This window comes from Prunus dulcis, chromosome 7 (genome assembly GCF_902201215.1).
Source record: "Prunus dulcis chromosome 7, ALMONDv2, whole genome shotgun sequence".
NCBI lineage: Eukaryota > Viridiplantae > Streptophyta > Magnoliopsida > Rosales > Rosaceae > Prunus > Prunus dulcis.
In genome coordinates this window covers 16,330,553-16,348,533 of record NC_047656.1, presented here as the reverse complement: position 1 = coordinate 16,348,533, position 17,981 = coordinate 16,330,553, and the positions used below count along the sequence as shown (strand labels likewise).

Here is a 17,981-nt window from a genome sequence, read left to right as displayed (position 1 = left end):
TTAGAGCTTAGACAACTAGAGCAGATTGTAGCACTTTCTGACTCAATAATATCCTGATTAACGTCATACCTCTATTTTGCTTCTTCTATGCTGTGTTATTTATTTTTGTACTACTCCCTCTCCTTCTCTCTCTCCTCCCCCCACCAAAACTTTCTCCAATAAAATATGGAAGTTGTGGATATAGAAGTTGGGAGTGAAAACTTGCCAATTCTCGTAGGATTCGCTTTGAGATACAAGAGCTAAGTTTTCTCAATGAGAAAACAATAAAGTAAAAAAAAAGGGAACTGATTGATCATTCAAGAATCCCGATTCTCATAGGACTATTTGTGCTTCACCAGGACATTAAATAACCCCTCTGCCCTATATATTCTTAAACATAAAACAACATACAATTATAAAATATTAAGGATGGCGAGCAGAATACCAGATGAATTATGGGAGAGCATTGGCAAGCGCCTCAACACAAAGACCGACGTTTCTCGATTTCGTGCTGTGTGTAAGTCATGGCGATCCTCTCTTCCTCTTTTTGCAAAACAGTTCCCTTTGCAATTCCCCATCCAAGTCACTAAGAAGTGCTCCCTCAGCTTCACCCTCAACGAGAGTGTAATCTATCATCTTGCACCTCCCGCCGCCACTGATCCCCGTGAAAGGGGTTGGTTGATTTGTGTCGAAGAAGGAGAGACGGGTGAAACTCATCATATGTTGCATCCACTCTCCCAATCTACCGTTCTGCACTTGCCCTACTCATATCCGAAGTTACTCAACTTATTGGAATATCGGGTATCTGAGGTGGCCAAAGTATATGTCCCACGTTTTAGGGATGACTGCTGGTTTTGTGGTAAGGCGGCCCTGTCCTTGAATCTCGATTTCCCTGCGGTCATGATGGTGATACGGGGAATGTTATGGTACGGAAAATTAGGCGTTGACAGAAAAAAGTGCATCCAAGTCTCTCCGTTGACTCGTGAACGTTCCATTTATGAAGATGTTATCTTTTATCAAGGAAAGTTCTGTGCTGTCTGCTATAATGGAACAGCCGTAGAGGTTGATTCTTCTCTTGACGTGACGATGATCGCGTCTCCAATAAAAGGTCGTTTTACCCTCAATTATCTGGTGGAGTCATCTGGGGAGGTTCTTTTGGTTCGTTTATCTGGTGAAGATTCTTATTCTTCTTGTAACTCTTCCGGTGAAGATTCTGATTCTTCTGATGAAGAGTCTGATTCTTCTTACCGGGAGCTCTCGCTGGCTCCAGCATCTGCTGAAGTTACCCACGAAGGTGGGTTTTTGAGTGGAGCTAACGATCGAGACTCACTCGTACTTGGTGAATTGGTTCTTGCACTGCCGCAAGTGCCAGCACCGGCTGAACTTGCAAAGCCGGCTCATGATGAAGATTCTTCTTACGAGGGCCTGCCGCAAGCGCCAGCACCAGCTGAAGTTGTCCACCCAGCTCATGACGAGGATTCTGATTCTTCTTCTGGTTCTTCTGTAAAGGTTTATAAATTGAATGCAGATGAGAAAGAATGGGTTGAGGTTGAGGCGGAAGCTTTGCGTTATCGAATACTGGTGGTGGGGAGCGACCACTGCTTCTCTGTTTCTACTGGAGATTTCCCAGGGTGCAGGGGGAGCTGCATTTATTTCTACAATCTAGATAATCGTACAATTGCGTTAGGAAGAGGAAGCATGTTGAGCCAAACCGCAGTGTTCTGCTTAGATTCTGGCACTTGGTTGCCGCTGACAGATTATCCAAGTTTTCAAAACATCTTTTGCCCACCGCCAACTTGGACTTGGTTGCCAACTTGCCAAGCCAACAACAAAGGAAAAGTAAACAACAAGACTTGGACTTGGACTTGGACATGAGGAGAAAGCAAAACAAAAGTACATGAAGTTGGTCTGTTGATCGATGCTAAGTTTGGATGACGATTGTAAATTTTGAGCTATTCGTAATATGATAATTGAATCTGTTGTACGATCGTTGCGTGATCGAATATTGGTGCTGGGGCAGCTACTCCGTTTCTACTGGCGATTTCCCAGCTAGGGTGCGGCAGGGGGGTAGCATTTATTTCTATGATCAGGATACAAGAGCGGTAGAAAGAGGAAGAGTGTGTTGAGCAAAACTGGAGTGTGCTTAGATTGAAGTTGGAAGCCAAAGCCAGAAAAAGAAAATAAACAGATAAAACAAAACAAAAGGACATGAAGTTGGCCTCTTCTTGATTGATACCAAGTTATTCCTTTTTTCTTTTATTCTTTTTTTTTTTAAATTTAATTATTATTACATGTATTGTTGATTGTTATTCCTTTTATTTATTTATTTATAAAATGCGACGAAAACAACATCATAACAGCGCCCTCGTCCTGCAATGAAGGATTTTCAAAACTAAAGGCAGGTCAGCCAAGTTGGAGAACTCATCATCCATAAACATTCTGGACCTTTCACATATGTCCGATATAACTCTGAATTCTTCTCTATCCTCTAAAATCTGAAAGCGATGACATATAGTTTTTATAAAATTGTAATGAGAATATCACATAGCAATGGTGGACCCAAGAATTTTTTCTACAAGTGGGCTAAATTTTTTTTATTTTGAGAGATCTTTTATAACCAAGAATTTATGGGCTAATTATAAATATTATATGGTAGGATTATATATTTTTTTATATGGAAAATATATATGGTATAATTTCAGTGGATAGAAGAGAAAAAAATCTGATTTGGATGACTAGGATAGATTGAATTCTAAAAGATAAATGGGCTAATATTTAATTATAGTGAATTTTGTTGTACAATAAAGACCAAAGTACAAAATCTGCACTGGACTTAAGCCCACTTGAGCCCCTTCCTAGGTCCGCCCTCGGCGCAGGAGGATGATCAAACTCTGTTTCCAAACATAAACAATATTTAATACTATAATTGTAGGAGACCTCTATAAATATTTGGTTTCCCTTCTTTGATACCTAGGAAAATGAGGAAAATAAATATTTATTTTTGTTTAAGTTTTTCTTCTTTTCTCCTCCAACTTTTCTACCATCAACATCAAAATGGAAAAGTTATTGAGTGAACTTCCAATTCTCATAGGACTCGTTTTGAGATATAAAAGCTAATTTTTCTCAATGACACAAATAGAAAGGAAAGCTAACTCGTGGCCTTGACTTGCTTGTTGCGCAAGAAATCAGCCATTCAAGATTCCCAATTCTCTTAGGACCTTTTTTTTAGCTTCACCAGCGCATTAAATAACCTTGAGCATCCTATATATTATTGTTGAACTTAACAAACTATATACAAGGCGGATCACCACCATAATTATTAGGGATGGCGAGCACTATACCAGATGATATATTAGTGAGAATTGGTAAGCGTCTCAACACAAAAACTGGTGTTTCTCGAATTCGAGCGGTCTGTAAGTCATGGCGATCCTCTCTTCCTCCCTTTGCAAAACAGCTCCCTCTGCAATTCCCCATCCAAGTTGTTGCTAACAGAACCAGCTTCACCCTCACCGAGAGCGTACTCTATCATCTTGCACCTCCCGCCGGCGATCCCTGCGAAAGGGGTTGGTTGATTTATGTCAGAGAAGGAGAATGGGGCAAAACTCATCATATGCTGCATCCACTCTCCCAGTTTATGATAAAGCAGTTGCCCGACTCATATCCAAAGTTAATAAACTTATTGGAATATCGGGTATTTGAGGTGGCCAAAGTATACGGCCTACGTTTACGGGGTCGATGGTTTGGTAATAGGGTGGCCATGTCCTTAAATCTCGATTTCCCTTCAGTCATGATGGTGAGAATGGGAAGATTATGGTATGGGAAATTAGGTGTTGACAGTAAAAAGTGCATCGAAGTCTCTCGGTTGGGTGGTGAACACTCGTTTTATGAAGATGTTATTTTTTATCAAGGAAAGTTCTATGCTGTCTGCCGGAATGGAACAGCCGTAGTGGTTGATTCTTCTCTTGATGTGACGGTGATCGCGTCTCGAATAGAAGGTGTTTTTGGCCTTAATCCCAAGAAGTATTTGGTGGAGTCATCCGGGGAGTTGCTTTTGGTTCATAGATATTGGGACCCAGAAGAATCCCCTTCTTCTGGGTCATCATCAGAAGATTCTGATTCGTCATCAGATGATTCTGATTCTTCATCAGAAGATTATGATTCTTCATCAGAAGATTCTGATTTTTCGTCAGATTCAGAAGATTTTGATTCTTTTGATGAAGATTCTTCTAAGAAGCAGTCGTGGGCGAAAGTAGATCCAAGTACTCTTGTGGCCAGAGAAATACTTCGTCAAAGGGCGGCAGCACGGAACCCCGTTCATGGTGTAGATTGTTCTGATTCTGACTATGCAGACAAGCCTCCCATGACTACTGACCTTATTAAATTCAAGGTTTTCAAGTTGGATGCAGAAGAGAAACAATGGGTTGAGGCTGAGGCGGAAGCTTTGCGTGATCGAATATTGGTGGCGGGGCGCAACCGCTGCTTGTCTGTTTCTACTGGAGATTTCCCAGGGTGCAGGGGGAGCTGCATTTATTTCTATGATCATTATAATCGCACAAACGCGTTAGGAAGAGGAAGCATGTTGAGCCAAATTGGAGTGTTCTGCTTAGATTCTGGCACTTGCTTACCGCTAACAGATTGTCCAAATTTTCACAACATCTTTTGCCCACCCCCAACTTGGACTTGGTTGCCAGGCCAACAACAAAGGAAAAGGAAACAAGAAGACTTGGATTTGGAGATGAATTTGGAAGAAGGGAAAAGAAAGAAACAAAAGAAAAGGACTTGAACTTGTGCATGAGTTGGGCTGTTGATCCATGTCAAGTTTAAAATTTCATATTTTTTGTTATAAGTACTTCATTCTTTTTCCTCCAACTTTCCTGCAATTGACAATTGTATCACTTTATATCAAATAAGAATCATTGTGTTTGAAATGTGCAGCTTAAAATTATTTATTTTCTATCCCTCAAATTATATGCCAGGTTTGCAGCAGATCATAAGAAACCCAACAGATCTTCAACCAATTACAATATGAGATTTTTACAAAAACAAGGTTTATGTATGTATTATGTAGACAATACATAACTCAATAGTCATTAATTCTACAGCCAAACTTTCCAATTTTCAGCTGGTTCCCCCGCGGTCAATGTCCTGGTCATTGGCCATCGAAGATTGCACTATGGAAGATTAGGTGTTGACAATAAAAAGTGCATCAAAGTTTCTCCATTGGATCCCGACCGCAATGATTATGAAGATGTTCTTTTCCACAAAGGAAACTTCTATGTTGTCTGCCAGGACGGAAAAGCTTTCGCAGTTTATTCTTGTCTGAATGTGACAGCAATTGCGTCTGCGGTAGCTTGTTCTGCCGGCTATCGTAAGAAGAATTTGGTGGAGTCATCCGGGGAGCTGCTGTCAGTTGATAGATGTCCGCCTTTCAAAGTCTTGCAGCACAAGTAAGCTCGAATTCAAGGTTTTCAAGTTGAATGCCGTTGAGAAGTGTTTCTGCTAGAGATTTTCCAAGGTTCTTGGGGAACAGCATTATAGGTATAATGCGTTAGGAAGACCCTTTAACCAGATTGGAGAGTTCAACTTCGATTTTGATGATCCAAGTTCTCCTAAAATCTTTTACCCTCTCCCAACTTGGACTTGGCCTTGCTATGGGGGTTATGAGCTGGACGGCCAGTATGAGTTGGACGGCCAGGATGAGTCAGATGGCGACTATGATTCGGATGGAGATTATGGAAACATGGTAGTTGAGGAATTGTGTGGTAAAAATGCATTTACCAATTGCTTAAAGTAACATACAAATCCTCAACAATATTTGTTACCAAAATCATAACCAATTAAAATATTGTTTAGACTAACCATAATGCCACCAAAACAACTATTTATTGTACGCATTAATTCTGGTTTTTTTATTTTTTTATTTATTTATTATTTATCCTTCCCATAACTATAATACCAAAACAAGTAGGACTCTATCTATCAACCCCTATAATCCGGGACCAAACTTTCCAATTCTCTTGATATTCTTATTCAAATATGAAAGCTGATGTTCTGCTCAAGACCTTCCTTCCCTGTGTATTTAGTTTTGACTTTAGTCTCAAATGAGCTTCAATCGCCAAGAAAATCATCCTGGATGGCGAGTAGAATCCCAGGTGAACTGTTAGAGAGCATAGGAAAGTGCCTGAACACTAGAACAGATGTTTCTCGATTTCGCGCGGTGTGCAAGTCATTGCGGTCCTCCATCCCTCGCTTCGAAAAGCAGCTTCAATTTCCCATCAAAGTTCTCATTCGAAACACCAATGGCAGCAACACCACCTTTACCCTAACCGAGAGCATTGTCTTTCATCTTGCGCCTCCTAGAGATGATCCTCATAAAAGAGGTTGGTTGGTTAAGGTTGAAGAAGGAAAATATGGTGAAACTCGTATGTTGCATCCACTCTCCCAGTTTGTTGTAGGGAGACTGCCCCACTCATTCCCAAAGGTATTTAACCTATTGGAATTTAGGGTTTTTGAATATGCAAGAGTTTACAGCATACATGATGATGGTTGGTGGGACCGTAATAATAAGGTGGCCTTGTCCATGAATCTCGGTTTCCCTGTGGTCATGATAATTGCCGATGGAGTATTATACCGAGGCGAATTAGATGTCAGCGTTAACAACTGCATTGAGGTCTCTCAGTTGGATCATGATCAACATTATGATTACGAAGATGTTATTTTTCACGAAGGGAAGTTCTACGCTGTCTGCCAGGACGGACAAGCTGTAGTAGTTGATTCTTGTCTGAATGTGAAAGTAGTTGCGCCGCCAATATTAGCTTGTTCGGGTGGTGATCACAAGAAGAGTTTGGTGGAGTCTTCGGGGGAGTTGCTCATGGTCGATAGGTATCCGAGTACAATGGGAGAAGATAGTTATTTAGACAAGTGGCTCGACATTGAGCTTAAATTCAAGGTTTTTAAGTTGAACACAGCTGAAAATCAATGGATTGAAGTTTATGAGAGGGATGCTTTGAGCGATCGAATATTGCTCGTGGGGGATGACAGCTGCTTCTCTGTTTCTGCTAGAGATTTTCCAGGATGTAAAGGGAATAGCATTTATTTCTCTAATTTCTTTTATATGAAGAATAATATGGAGGGTGAGTTTGGAGGAATGTTTAGTGAGATGGGAGTTTTCCGATTAGATTTTGGCAGTCACTTGCCCCTAACATATTATCCAAGCTGTGATAATATCTTCTGCCCACCCCCAACTTGGACTTGGTTGTCAAGCAAGGAAAAGAAAAGGAAGAAGAAGATTTGGCGTCGTGTTTGGATTTGGACTTGGCTTTCAAGAAAGTTAAAGAAAAAGAAAATTAGACATAGATCTTGGCGGCTAGATCGATGCTAAGTTGGATGGTCATTTGAGTTTGGCCACACTACTGCAATTTCATTTTTTTTTTTTTTGGTTGAAAATTTATTGTTTCATGTAATGTGGTTTAGTATAGGTGGTTTTTTGGATCTTTCAGTGCTTGACTGTGAAGCATCACAATCTTCTACTTCCCCAAGCTTGATCGATGAAAAGCTGGACGCCGATTATGAGCTTTAAGGAGAAAGAAATTTAGTTGTCAACCTTGCAGTGCCTCCTCCTCCCTATTTTCATGTAATAGGAAACATGTAAAGGTAGATAAAGCAACTTCGATGGTCGCTGCGTCGTCCCACTAACATATCCAGCCTCTGCTAGTATCTTTTGCCCATTCCCAACATGGCCAAAGGCCTGATCTATATGCGGAGCTGGATGGAGATTGTGAGTTTAGGCATAACCTACTGCAGAGTTTGATATTTTATTTTAACATGTACTCTCATTTTAATGTGGTTGCTTCAAACAAATATTATAGCATAGTTTTTTGCTGCCAGTTATGACTTTTTCAGAACAGTTAAACTTATAACGAAGATAAGAAAGGGCAATGAAGCTTTCATATAAGCAGAATTCCACTAGCATATATACATGCACTAGGATTTCAAAGCATTCAAATGTTTCATAATTGCATTAGAAGATTGATGAGCAAAGTACTTTTGCCTAAGCATTACATATGGGTATCCAATAAATGACAAAGGGTGAGCTGGTTTTGAGAAGGAAAGTATTTCGTACCACACTTGGTTGTTCTCATCCAGTTCGATTGAGAATCGTTCTTCCCCAGCCTGTTTTGCACAAAATTTGCAGACCACAAACCAGAGGATTCATATATTTCATTTGAAACCAAAAACACACAAATATAATTAAACTAAGTGAAGAAAAACTAACCAGCAAGTGGCCTTGAAGGGTACCACCTCCGAAACGAAAAGAGGCCATGGACTGTTTACTAGGTCTATTTTCATTTACATATACAACCTGAAGAGGCATCATGACCCATGGCAGAAACTCCTTGACGCAAACACAGAACTTAACTCCATTTTGAACCGGCGTCTTTGGATCAACAAATGCCCAATTCAGTCCAAAATGCCTGCCAAACCACATACAACCAGTCATAAGATTAAGTTGTCCTTCTCAACTGAGATTTCTTTACATGTAGAGAATTAAACATGGGCTGACCTCCAGTCCTGAAGAGCTCTCTTGCCCTTTTCATAAGTGTCAACACCAGAACCAACCAAAACGCGCGCATGGTTGAACAAGAAACCATTGTTTGAGAGCCCCTTGTCTTCTTGGAGGGAAGACAGGGACTTAGCAGTAGCTCCCCTGAATTTAGCCCCATAGTTAAAGCTACCTGACCTGGTTATAAGCAGCAGGCATGATGAGTTCACACAATGTTTCAAATTCCTTGATAACAGAAATGAAACCATATCAAATTCAGAGTAATCTTCTTTACCTGTCAATGCAAGCCTTTTGTTCTTCAGGACTTGGCCTAATCCAGCTCAAGAAAACCATGCCTGCCATAAACATCAATAACCTCAACAACAAAAATGGCATATAAAAAAAATTAGTTTTATTGTGCTGGTGCAGTTTGAGCAAACCTCTCAGACTTAAGAAAATGCAAACTAATTATCAATATAATTTATATACAAACAAGGCACGCGATTTCTCCAAAATAAATAGATAAACCCATCATTCAAAAAGAGCCAAAATTCTCTAAAAGAACAACTACAAGGTAAGCTCAAGTCCTATGCAAACGGTTGCTAGTTAAAGCTAGAATTAGATGAAACCCATCATTCAAATGCAAGTTTTGAAACATTTATTCACCCAAAAAGCATCAATGAAAACTGAAACCGGGGAGCGCTGAAACGACATCAAACTTCATGAAAAGGAAAATAAATAAAAAATTGAAACTTTAGAACCGTATATACAACACGCTGTGCCCAAAAATTTGAAAACTTGTTCTACCTTTCAGTCTGAAGATGTTGCGCTGGGTTCGGATTTGCAGAGATGAAACCGTGAGTGAGAGAGTGGGGTGAGCTGATAGACCCTCTTCTTTTTTCTTTTTTATGAACTCGGGGAAGTGAGTGATGGACCATTTTTGTTTTAAACAAAAGGGCCCGTCAGAGCCCAAAATACAACTAAACGGCCCAAACTGTTTTTTTTTTTTTTTTTTAAAAAAGTTTTTCGAGCCAACCCAAAAAGAGCATAACATGCATTAGAACCCCTATGACATCAGAGTGTGGCTCATCTACATTAAACAAGGATTATTTGCTATCATTATTCTGCTTAAGTGTTTGTTTGGCATTGCTTATTTGGGGTAATAAGTGATTTTTTAAAAATTTTGAGATGCCCAACCTGTTTGGTAAACTATGAGAAAATCACTTATTATTAAAAATTGCTATGAAAGAAAGCTATAAGGGAAAGCAGCTAATGATGTGCTTTCATTTTCTGATTATGCTGGAATCAGTTTCAAAGAGACGCTGGGTTTAATGATTATGTGGCAATCATTTTTTGATTATGCGTAAAATCAATACCTACAACACTTTTAACAAAAATTTTATCAAACGCCAAACTGCTTTGTCTCACAGCTGATTTATCTCACAGCAAATCTGATAGCGATTATTTTCACAGCACAGCAATACCAAACTGACCGTGCCGGTTTGGCATTGCTTATTTGGGGTGGTAAGTAACTTTTTAAAAATTTTGGGAAGTCCAACCCGTTTGATAAACTGTGAGAAAATCACTTATTGTTAAACCGTGAGAAAATCACTTATTGACAGCCATTATTTTCACAGCACAACAATGCCAAACTGGCTCTAATTTAGTAATACCGTATTAACTTACTAATTAATCTTGAGCAGAAACTGAGGAGCAACAACTATCTCCAAGAAACAATATCTGACCATCCAAACCTCCCATCTTAACCCGTTGCTCCTCATCAACTGCTTTCAGCTTGTAAACCTTGAACCCGAAAGGAATACAACGGCCTTGTTTCATTGTACTCGGATATCTATCAATTAAAAGTACCTCCCCCAATGATTCCACCAAGTTCTTGGGGCGACCAACCTCACTGCCACCACCAGGAGGACTTATCGGAGGTGCAATCGTTGTCATCACCAAAGACGAATCAACCACAACAATTGTACCCTCCTCAGCAACAGCTAGCATATCATTTCCCCTCATAAAAATAACATCTCTATAATATAACTGAGAGGTTCTTATATCCTCTAGTAAGGTGCATGTTTCAATGTCAACCCCGAATGATTTGAAATGGTATAATTTTCCAGCAGCAACTACCATGAGGGCAGGACAAAAAGGGTTCAAAGATGTGGCCACTCTAAAGCCACTAACCCTAGCGTTGACGTGATATAGACTAAACCGAAAGTCCATGTAAACTTTGATAGGAAAATGGGGCTGTTTCTGATGAACAAAGGGAGGAATAGATGACAGCCATGACTGACAGATTGCAAGAGAAACGTCGATTATGGTATCGAGGCGATTTCCCAATGGCCTCTAATAATTCACTCGGAAGATTGTTCCATTGGACTACTCTTTCACTGGCCATTTCTTGTGGAGAGGGAGAAAATTAAAACAGAGTAATATGTATAAAGTTTGGAGATGAGCTAGTAGGACAGTGTTTTTTTAGAATCTTCAAGAGAAGCTTGTTTAATCAATATCTTTTGTCAACCTCGACCTGGCTTAGGTCCTTTGAAAAAAAAAAAAAGCAGTCTCTGATTATATGTTGGGTCAATATTTTATAAAAGCTAGTCCTCTTGAATACTTTATAAATACAAGAAGAAACCAATGTTTCCTTCTTGTGTACATCAGATTAGGCCGGCCACACATTGCTTTCTAAGGCGAGGATCGACACAACCCAAGTGCTCTGAAACACATCTTAATACCTTGGTTTGTTCTGATTATAGAGCAACAACTTCTCAAAGTCGTGTAAATGGCTGATAGAGTCGTCCCATGGAACAATCTTCCAACCGACTTATTAGAGGCCGTAGGAAAGCGCCTCAAAACTAAAACCGATGTCTCACGATTTCGTGCCATCTGTAGGTCATGGCGATCATCTGTTCCTCCCTTTGATCAGAAACAACCCCGTTTTCCCATCAGAATTATGATGAAGTTTCCTTTTCCTGTTAACTGCTTTTTCTTGACAATCACCGAGGATACAGTCTACCATCTAGTACCTCCTCCCAACATAAACTCAGATGATTCTGCTTCGACTTCGAGTACAAGGGGTTGGGTGGTTAGGCTCAGGGAAGGAGAATCAGGTGAACCTAGCATGTTACATCCACTCTCCTCCTCTTTCCACATAAAGCGTTTGCCCAAGTCGGTGTTTCCAAAGCTACTAAACTTGTTGGAATTTCGAGTATTTGAATTGGCAAAAACTTACACCATGTACCACTCTGACCATAGTGTTAGTAGTTACAGAGTGGCCATATCACTGAGCCCTGATTGGCCTGCAATTATGGTTGTTGCGGCTGGAAAATTATACCACTGCAAATTAGGCCCTGACATTGAAATGTGCACCATGGTCGATATAACCTCTGAGGTTTTTGAAGATGTTATTTGTTTTGAGGGAAAGTTCTATGCTGTTTGCCACAATGGCACAGCTGTGGTGGTTGATCCTTCCTTGGAGATGACACTGATTGCATCTCCGATAAGTCCTGATCATGGCAGCAGCGTCCATTGCATCAAGAATTTAGTGCAGTCACTGGGGGAGATAATTCTAGTCGAAAGATACCCGAGCAGAATGAATCAACGTCGTCTATTTCCGGTTAAATTCAGGGTTTACAAGTTGAATGCAGTTGAGAGGAAATGGGTTGAGATGGAAGGATATATTATTGCTTCTGTTAGTTAGTACTTTAATGAGCTAGTTGGTAGGATATATTATTGTAAGTGGTTCAATGTTAATATGTAAAACTGAAACCAGAAAATCTCTACACCTTCTCTGTTCCTGCTGGGGATTTTCCTGGATGTCAAAGGAGCTGCATTTATTTCTCTGATCCTTACCTTACCAAATGTTACAGTAATTATTCATTAGAAAGAAAATTTAAGATTGGTGCGTTCAACTTAGAAGATGGTAGTCTCTTGCCACTTCTACATATAATCCAGGCTCCTGTAACATCTTTTTGCCACCCTCAACTTGGCCTACGCCTAAAAGAAAAAAAACAAACCACACTTGGCCTATTGGCACTGAGTTGAGTTATGTAAATCTTAGTTAAAATTATGGTATCTTGTTGTAATTTGGTTGCCTTATGGTTGATCTTATGAAATATCACATATAATCTCTAAACCTGATGTGTTCGCATCGTCGCTAAATACATTTTATAATTTTATTTTATTTCCTCTGAATTAGGCATGAGTTCATACAAGGCAATATGCAGTCAGTGATGGGCAGGGAAGGTTTCCACTTCATTTATAGCAGAAGTGAAGTCGTATTAATAAGAGGTAGTCTTCTTTTCCTGTCAAGGCAACCCTTCTCTTCTTGAGGAGTTTGCCTAGCCCAGTAACCTTAGAAATGACACATTGAGCAGAACAAAAGAAAAAAGTTAGAATTGTGCCGATGGAGTTGGGGTAAATCACTCCAATTTAATCAAGCATACATAAAAATATAAGGATCCAATGATACCTTTTAGGCCAGAAATATTTTTTTAGGCTCTCCCTGAGGTCAGGCTTAGGCGCCTCACGGGACTCGCCTCAGGGTCGGGCTTAGATCCGATCAAAGAATGTGATTAGATTAATATTTAATGTCTATCTCTTTCATTACGAGTCATTATTGTAAGTGAGAAGATAAGTTCTCTATTAAGGAACACTCAAATTTTGAATTTTGGATTTATACAAAAGTATTTATCAAAAGAAATTGTAACAGAGAACAAAGACGCAACTAAACCATTGGCTGACTGCTCTAACCAGAAAGCCCAATGGAAACATCCGATGTAACTTCTAACCCTAATTAATTGTTGACTATGAGATGCATCTCATGGAGTACATAGACACAGGCGAATCGACCGCGGGCGCATCGTACACCCTCGGATGATCGCTCTCCAATCCGTAGTCCATCATCGGACGGTCCTCCAAGTCCTCATCATGATCGTACACGAACTCAGGCACCTCAATCTCGCTCCTCCGCACGTGCTCCCACAGATAGTCGAGCCTGCTCACGTACTTCAGCTTCCCATACACCCTGTAGCCCTCGCGCACGTTAGCTCAGGAAACTAAACAGATGCTAAAATGCGCTCATCCAAAAGAATTATTAATTAATTAATTAATATTACCCTCCGGTGAAAAGGAAGCGGCCGAAGGTGGCTAAGAAGAGGCGGGCTTGCAGGCCAGGGTGGAGGAAATACACAGCTTCGAGATTGCGCTTGACGTTGATCGGGATCGCATCGTAGATTGATCGGACGGCGGAGATTCCGGGGAAGTTCTCGCACCTTTGAACTCCGGTGTGCACGTACAACACTGCGAACGGCTTCTTCTCTAATTCTGGAAATATTTTCTCCTCCAAATGTTTGCGCAGAGCATCCACGCTCACAATCCTCGCTAATTAAATCATCAAAATGAAAAATAAAATAAAAATCACGACACTTCGACAAAAAAATAAAATAAATAAAAAGATGAATACATATATATATACCTGGGAAGAATTTGGCGATGATGCGAAGGATAGAGCGGCCGCGCTTGTCTCTGCCTTTGATTCTGAAGATGTCGAGCTTTTCGATGAGTTGCAGTTGTTCGGATTCGGATATTTGAGTAGGCATTTTGTTTTTGTTTTTTTTTTTTTTTTGGGTGTTGTGGTTTGTTTGGATGGAGAGAGTGAGGGAATTTATAAAGGGGTAGTGGAATTTGATGGGCGTCCGAATTTGATTGATGAGGAGGAATGGAGGCGAGGACAAGCGTAATTATTTTCGTGACTGGATCAGGAATTCAAGGAACGAGGGAATATTCCAAGGCATCTTCACTTTTGAGCGGGCCAAGTGGGGCCCGGTGTGTCCGCGTCGGATAGCGGTTTGGATTGCTAACTGCTGACTGCTGACGGTGGCATGAATGATTTGTGGATAGTGTAGGCAGTTCAAATAAATGAGCCAAACAAAGAAAAGATGAAAGCCCATATTTTCCCAACGGAGTATAGCTTATTTTTTGACCTCCCTCCTCAACTATACACTTATAATTTGATATACTTTCCCCAATCTTACTCCCCAATCTTACAATTTTAATTCCGTCACTATTTATTTCCTCGTAGTTTAGACTATGACTCGAATTTAAAAAACGTATACGCAACTTCAAACAAATTTATTGACCAAATAAAAAAGAAAAGGAACTCAATTCCACAAATTATATAAGTTAAAGTTAGCTCAAGACTTTGGCAGAGTCCACACCCAATCCCTTTGTCCAGTTCTGTATGAATGCTCAAGATTGTCTTTCGGTTGCGACTTTATTTTTCATCTTAAAGGGGAGTTATGACCCATGCTTGCTTACAAAGAAGTCATTACAGACAACAAATTTGGTGGGTAAACATATTACAAAGGACTCTCTTAAATCTTGTAAATCAATAATAAGTTTCCAATCTACACATCTAACTAGTTTCTTCATTCCAGTGAAATGTAACAAATGCTTACAGTTACAGGCAAGAGTTGTACAAGATAATGAACACCCCAAGGTGCCTCGCAGTCGTCGCGATCAATGATCGGCTATGTAATAATACAAGAAGTTTTCTATGATCTTTACGTGTGATGGCATACTAAACACAGTGGCTTAATCTATGGGGGAGGACTGGATTCATTCAACTCAAACCCAGATTCCTGTGCGAGCTCTGTAAAATCTTTTTCTCCACTCAAAACCTGTAAGAAGCGCCAAGCTTTATGAGAACCAAGTATATCTATCTTAAACAAGTTTACAGCAACAGGTTTTTATTACTAGGTTTGCATGAGAATGTATATATTGAATAGTATCTGTGATGGGATTCATCACCTGCCCGTTGATCACCCATGTAGGAAAACCTTCAATTCCAACATCAATACATGCCTTTTCCATTATAGTTCCCTTCCTAAATCCACTAGGGAAGCACTCAACATAGTTCAGCAGCTTTGCTGCCTCACGTCCAAACATCTACACGATGGACAAAACAAAAGATATGATACATCAAAAGATAGAATACAAAGCAGATACATCTTTTTCCTGTTTTTCATCAAGTATGAAATGACTGGCCGGGAGCAAGACTTATGGATAATGCCTTTTTGAATATTATTCATTGGAAGAAACTAGGGAAAACCTAGAAAGAGATGATGAAGAGACGAACTTCATGATTGAATCACAGTTAATTAGGAATTAAAAAGGGCAAAGTACCTGTTTTTGTTCTACACAATGCGAACACCAGAAAGCCCCATACATTTTAGCACCTATAGCATTCAGATGCTTTGCTAGAGCTATAGCAAAAGGACTTGACGGTGTTGTTATCTCAGTTGTAAAATATGGAAGATCAATTTCCGACGGGCTGTTAACAACATAAGTAATAAGAAAAAAATATGAGCACAATAAACACAGAAAACCGACAAAGAAAATAACCGGCTAACATAATCTACCAAGATGATATTTGTGATCATTCAAATAAGTATTGACTTGGTGATTTAGATCCAACCAAACCATGGGAAAGGTTTGATGAGGTCAATAAACACACAATACTGATCTTAATTTCATCTATATAATAGTTTAGTAGCCAACACCTTTGGTCTCAGTTAAATAGACTACATAGTAAAACAACAATCCAACTCATATAAATAACCATCGAACTGGCAGTTCACAATCAATTGCTTACTCAAAAAGTTCTGAAAGTGAAGTAGAACGTCCTTTACAATAAATTTTTTTTAAGAACTATTTACATCACTTATGTTTATCAATCTCCTATATTTCCTATTAATCATACTGCCACTCTTATAAAGTTTACATTTTTATTTCCTCCTGTGTCAAGTTAGTTGGAAGGGCATGCCCATAATCCTAAAAGATTGAGCTTCAGAGCAAAACATGTGTTCATATCATTGAATAGCTTGCCAAACTAACATATTCATGAAAATGAAAAACAAAATAGCAAGAGCGAGGCTAATCACCTTGAGGAGACAGGCGGATAAGCACTATATGACCTGTTGAGAGTCACAAACACCAAGCTAGCTATACACAGCAGCAAGCCCACCTCTTTCTGTACTTTTTCCAACCCTAAATCCTACAGTATCATAAACCCACCAAAATTCTAGTCATTGCCAATAACATCAAATCAAAGAAAATATTTGAAAATGAAAAACAGAAAAAAGCTAGCTAACCTTTAAAGTGATGAAAAATAAGGTGAAAGAGAGCAAAGCTGATAACAAACAATACGAGCAAGAAGCTCCTGAAAATTTAGTGCTAAGAATGTACAAAAAACAAGAGCTAGCAGCTGCCATGGAAGTTGTAGTCCCAAGTAAAACCAGGCGAGCATTAGATTCACCAATCCCAAAAGGCAACTTCTTTGCAGTCAATAGCTGCACACCAAGAGTAGCAACTAACCCATATGCAACCATCCCAAACAATGGAAGAGGAACACCTGGGAAAACCAAGAGGAACCTTCTTTCAAACACATTGCATACATTCAATGTAATTCATTTCCAATTCACAAAATTCCAGTCGAAAGTTTCAATTTTCTTGTTTTAGGTGATTGTATATTTGAATTCAATTGGGTATGGAGTTCAAGAGAGTACCAAAAACGACTGCGTAATCGCTGCTGAGGATGTCGCCGCAGCTACCACTGCCGATTGGGCAAAAGGCATCGGAATTCGTTAGCTTGAGATACGTCAAGTACGTCGTTTCTAGAAACCCAACGCCTCCGAGCCCAACATATAGTTTGTCGGTCAAGCTACTCGAAGACAACGGCGCCGTTTTGGCATCGGAGTCGGCGTTTTGGTTCGGGTCGGATTCGGAAGAAGAACATGTTATGGGAAGCAGCAGAGATCTCCGACCCCAACCCAGCGTTTTATGGAGAAAAGCGAATCTTCCATGGATGGACAGAGACCTTCGCGCCGACGAGAATGGAAGAGATGTTAGGCTCGCGAAAGCCAAGGTAGCCATTTCCACTCTCACATTCCACCTGAAAATCAACTACGACTCGCGGGGATTAATCTGGGCTGGCTGGGCCGAACTAAATTCCTGTGACCTCAATTTTGGGCCTTCAGTCTTTGAAGCCTTGCTTATAGCCCAACCCAAATTACTCACTGGTCTTTTTTGGAGGAGAGCCCAAATCATCCTAGGAAAGTTTTTATGCCTCGGCGAAGAGGGCCCATAATATGATATTACCGTCACATATAAAAATTACCCACATCAACGAGGAACAAGAACAGAGACTTACATCATGTTACATTTTTATTTTTATTTTAATACAAGTGATATTAGGGGGGGGGAGAGAATTGATCTTAAGATCTCGAATGCAAGGATAAATGTTCCTAACCACTTGAGCTATAAGCCCCTTACATTCATCTTTTATATTAAGACACAATTTTCTATTATCAAGCTCTTAATATATGGTATTTTCATTTCTAATTTTAGAATCAAGTATAAAAAAATATTTTTGACCAAATAATTATTTTTT

At 39.7% G+C, this 17,981-nt stretch overlaps 6 protein-coding genes across 7 annotated transcripts; 3 read left to right on the top strand and 3 right to left on the bottom strand.

Annotated features, from left to right (window-relative positions):
- Nucleotides 1–408: 408 nt before the first annotated feature.
- On the top strand, nucleotides 409–1,854 carry LOC117635469 (F-box protein At2g17690-like). Its single transcript, XM_034369781.1, has one exon. The coding sequence runs from the start codon at nucleotides 409–411 to the stop codon at nucleotides 1,852–1,854; it is 1,446 nt and encodes a 481-aa protein (XP_034225672.1).
- A 4,258-nt stretch (nucleotides 1,855–6,112) lies between these two features.
- On the top strand, nucleotides 6,113–7,558 carry LOC117635468 (F-box protein SKIP23-like). Its single transcript, XM_034369779.1, has 2 exons — nucleotides 6,113–7,112; nucleotides 7,458–7,558. The coding sequence occupies exons 1-2, from the start codon at nucleotides 6,113–6,115 to the stop codon at nucleotides 7,556–7,558; spliced, it is 1,101 nt and encodes a 366-aa protein (XP_034225670.1).
- A 344-nt stretch (nucleotides 7,559–7,902) lies between these two features.
- On the bottom strand, nucleotides 7,903–9,424 carry LOC117635003 (UPF0548 protein At2g17695). 2 transcript variants are annotated; one of them, XM_034369320.1, is made up of 5 exons: nucleotides 9,329–9,424; nucleotides 8,817–8,877; nucleotides 8,543–8,719; nucleotides 8,255–8,453; nucleotides 7,903–8,151 (listed from the first exon to the last, which is right to left on the bottom strand). In XM_034369320.1, exons 2-5 carry the CDS (start codon nucleotides 8,873–8,875, stop codon nucleotides 7,963–7,965), a joined length of 624 nt encoding a protein of 207 aa, XP_034225211.1. In that variant the 5' UTR covers nucleotides 8,876–8,877; nucleotides 9,329–9,424; the 3' UTR covers nucleotides 7,903–7,962. The 2 variants fall into 2 exon arrangements, with proteins under 2 accessions (XP_034225211.1, XP_034225210.1); XM_034369319.1 differs by having other exon boundaries at nucleotides 8,817–8,897; nucleotides 9,329–9,417.
- A 1,888-nt stretch (nucleotides 9,425–11,312) lies between these two features.
- LOC117635467 (F-box protein SKIP23-like) lies at nucleotides 11,313–12,230 on the top strand. Its single transcript, XM_034369778.1, has one exon. The coding sequence runs from the start codon at nucleotides 11,313–11,315 to the stop codon at nucleotides 12,228–12,230; it is 918 nt and encodes a 305-aa protein (XP_034225669.1).
- A 921-nt stretch (nucleotides 12,231–13,151) lies between these two features.
- LOC117635140 (ganglioside-induced differentiation-associated-protein 2) lies at nucleotides 13,152–14,256 on the bottom strand. Its single transcript, XM_034369482.1, has 3 exons — nucleotides 14,007–14,256; nucleotides 13,648–13,912; nucleotides 13,152–13,556 (listed from the first exon to the last, which is right to left on the bottom strand). Exons 1-3 carry the CDS (start codon nucleotides 14,128–14,130, stop codon nucleotides 13,337–13,339), a joined length of 609 nt encoding a protein of 202 aa, XP_034225373.1. The 5' UTR covers nucleotides 14,131–14,256; the 3' UTR covers nucleotides 13,152–13,336.
- A 616-nt stretch (nucleotides 14,257–14,872) lies between these two features.
- LOC117635139 (thiol-disulfide oxidoreductase LTO1) lies at nucleotides 14,873–17,503 on the bottom strand. The gene is made up of 6 exons (XM_034369481.1): nucleotides 17,098–17,503; nucleotides 16,684–16,943; nucleotides 16,474–16,586; nucleotides 15,716–15,863; nucleotides 15,341–15,478; nucleotides 14,873–15,210 (listed from the first exon to the last, which is right to left on the bottom strand). Exons 1-6 carry the CDS (start codon nucleotides 17,462–17,464, stop codon nucleotides 15,130–15,132), a joined length of 1,107 nt encoding a protein of 368 aa, XP_034225372.1. The 5' UTR covers nucleotides 17,465–17,503; the 3' UTR covers nucleotides 14,873–15,129.
- Nucleotides 17,504–17,981: the final 478 nt, after the last annotated feature.

Excerpts from the sequence above, each read along its gene's own strand:
- LOC117635469 (XM_034369781.1), top strand. The coding sequence starts at position 409 with ATGGCGAGCAGAATACCAGATGAATTATGGGAGAGCATTGGCAAGCGC.
- LOC117635468 (XM_034369779.1), top strand. The coding sequence starts at position 6,113 with ATGGCGAGTAGAATCCCAGGTGAACTGTTAGAGAGCATAGGAAAGTGC. Across the intron at positions 7,113-7,457 it reads TATGAAGAATAATATGGAGG|GTGGTTTTTTGGATCTTTCA; the intron begins GTGAGTTTGGAG and ends GGTTTAGTATAG.
- LOC117635003 (XM_034369319.1), bottom strand. The coding sequence starts at position 8,890 with ATGTTTATGGCAGGCATGGTTTTCTTGAGCTGGATTAGGCCAAGTCCT. Across the intron at positions 8,454-8,542 it reads AGAGCTCTTCAGGACTGGAG|GCATTTTGGACTGAATTGGG; the intron begins GTCAGCCCATGT and ends GTGGTTTGGCAG. Across the intron at positions 8,152-8,254 it reads CCCTTCAAGGCCACTTGCTG|GCTGGGGAAGAACGATTCTC; the intron begins GTTAGTTTTTCT and ends TGTGCAAAACAG.
- LOC117635467 (XM_034369778.1), top strand. The coding sequence starts at position 11,313 with ATGGCTGATAGAGTCGTCCCATGGAACAATCTTCCAACCGACTTATTA.
- LOC117635140 (XM_034369482.1), bottom strand. The coding sequence starts at position 14,130 with ATGCCTACTCAAATATCCGAATCCGAACAACTGCAACTCATCGAAAAG. Across the intron at positions 13,913-14,006 it reads CATCGCCAAATTCTTCCCAG|CGAGGATTGTGAGCGTGGAT; the intron begins GTATATATATAT and ends TGATTTAATTAG. Across the intron at positions 13,557-13,647 it reads CGCTTCCTTTTCACCGGAGG|GGTGTATGGGAAGCTGAAGT; the intron begins GTAATATTAATT and ends CGAGGGCTACAG.
- LOC117635139 (XM_034369481.1), bottom strand. The coding sequence starts at position 17,464 with ATGGCTACCTTGGCTTTCGCGAGCCTAACATCTCTTCCATTCTCGTCG. Across the intron at positions 16,944-17,097 it reads CGATTACGCAGTCGTTTTTG|GTGTTCCTCTTCCATTGTTT; the intron begins GTACTCTCTTGA and ends TGGTTTTCCCAG. Across the intron at positions 16,587-16,683 it reads TATTTTTCATCACTTTAAAG|GATTTAGGGTTGGAAAAAGT; the intron begins GTTAGCTAGCTT and ends ATGATACTGTAG.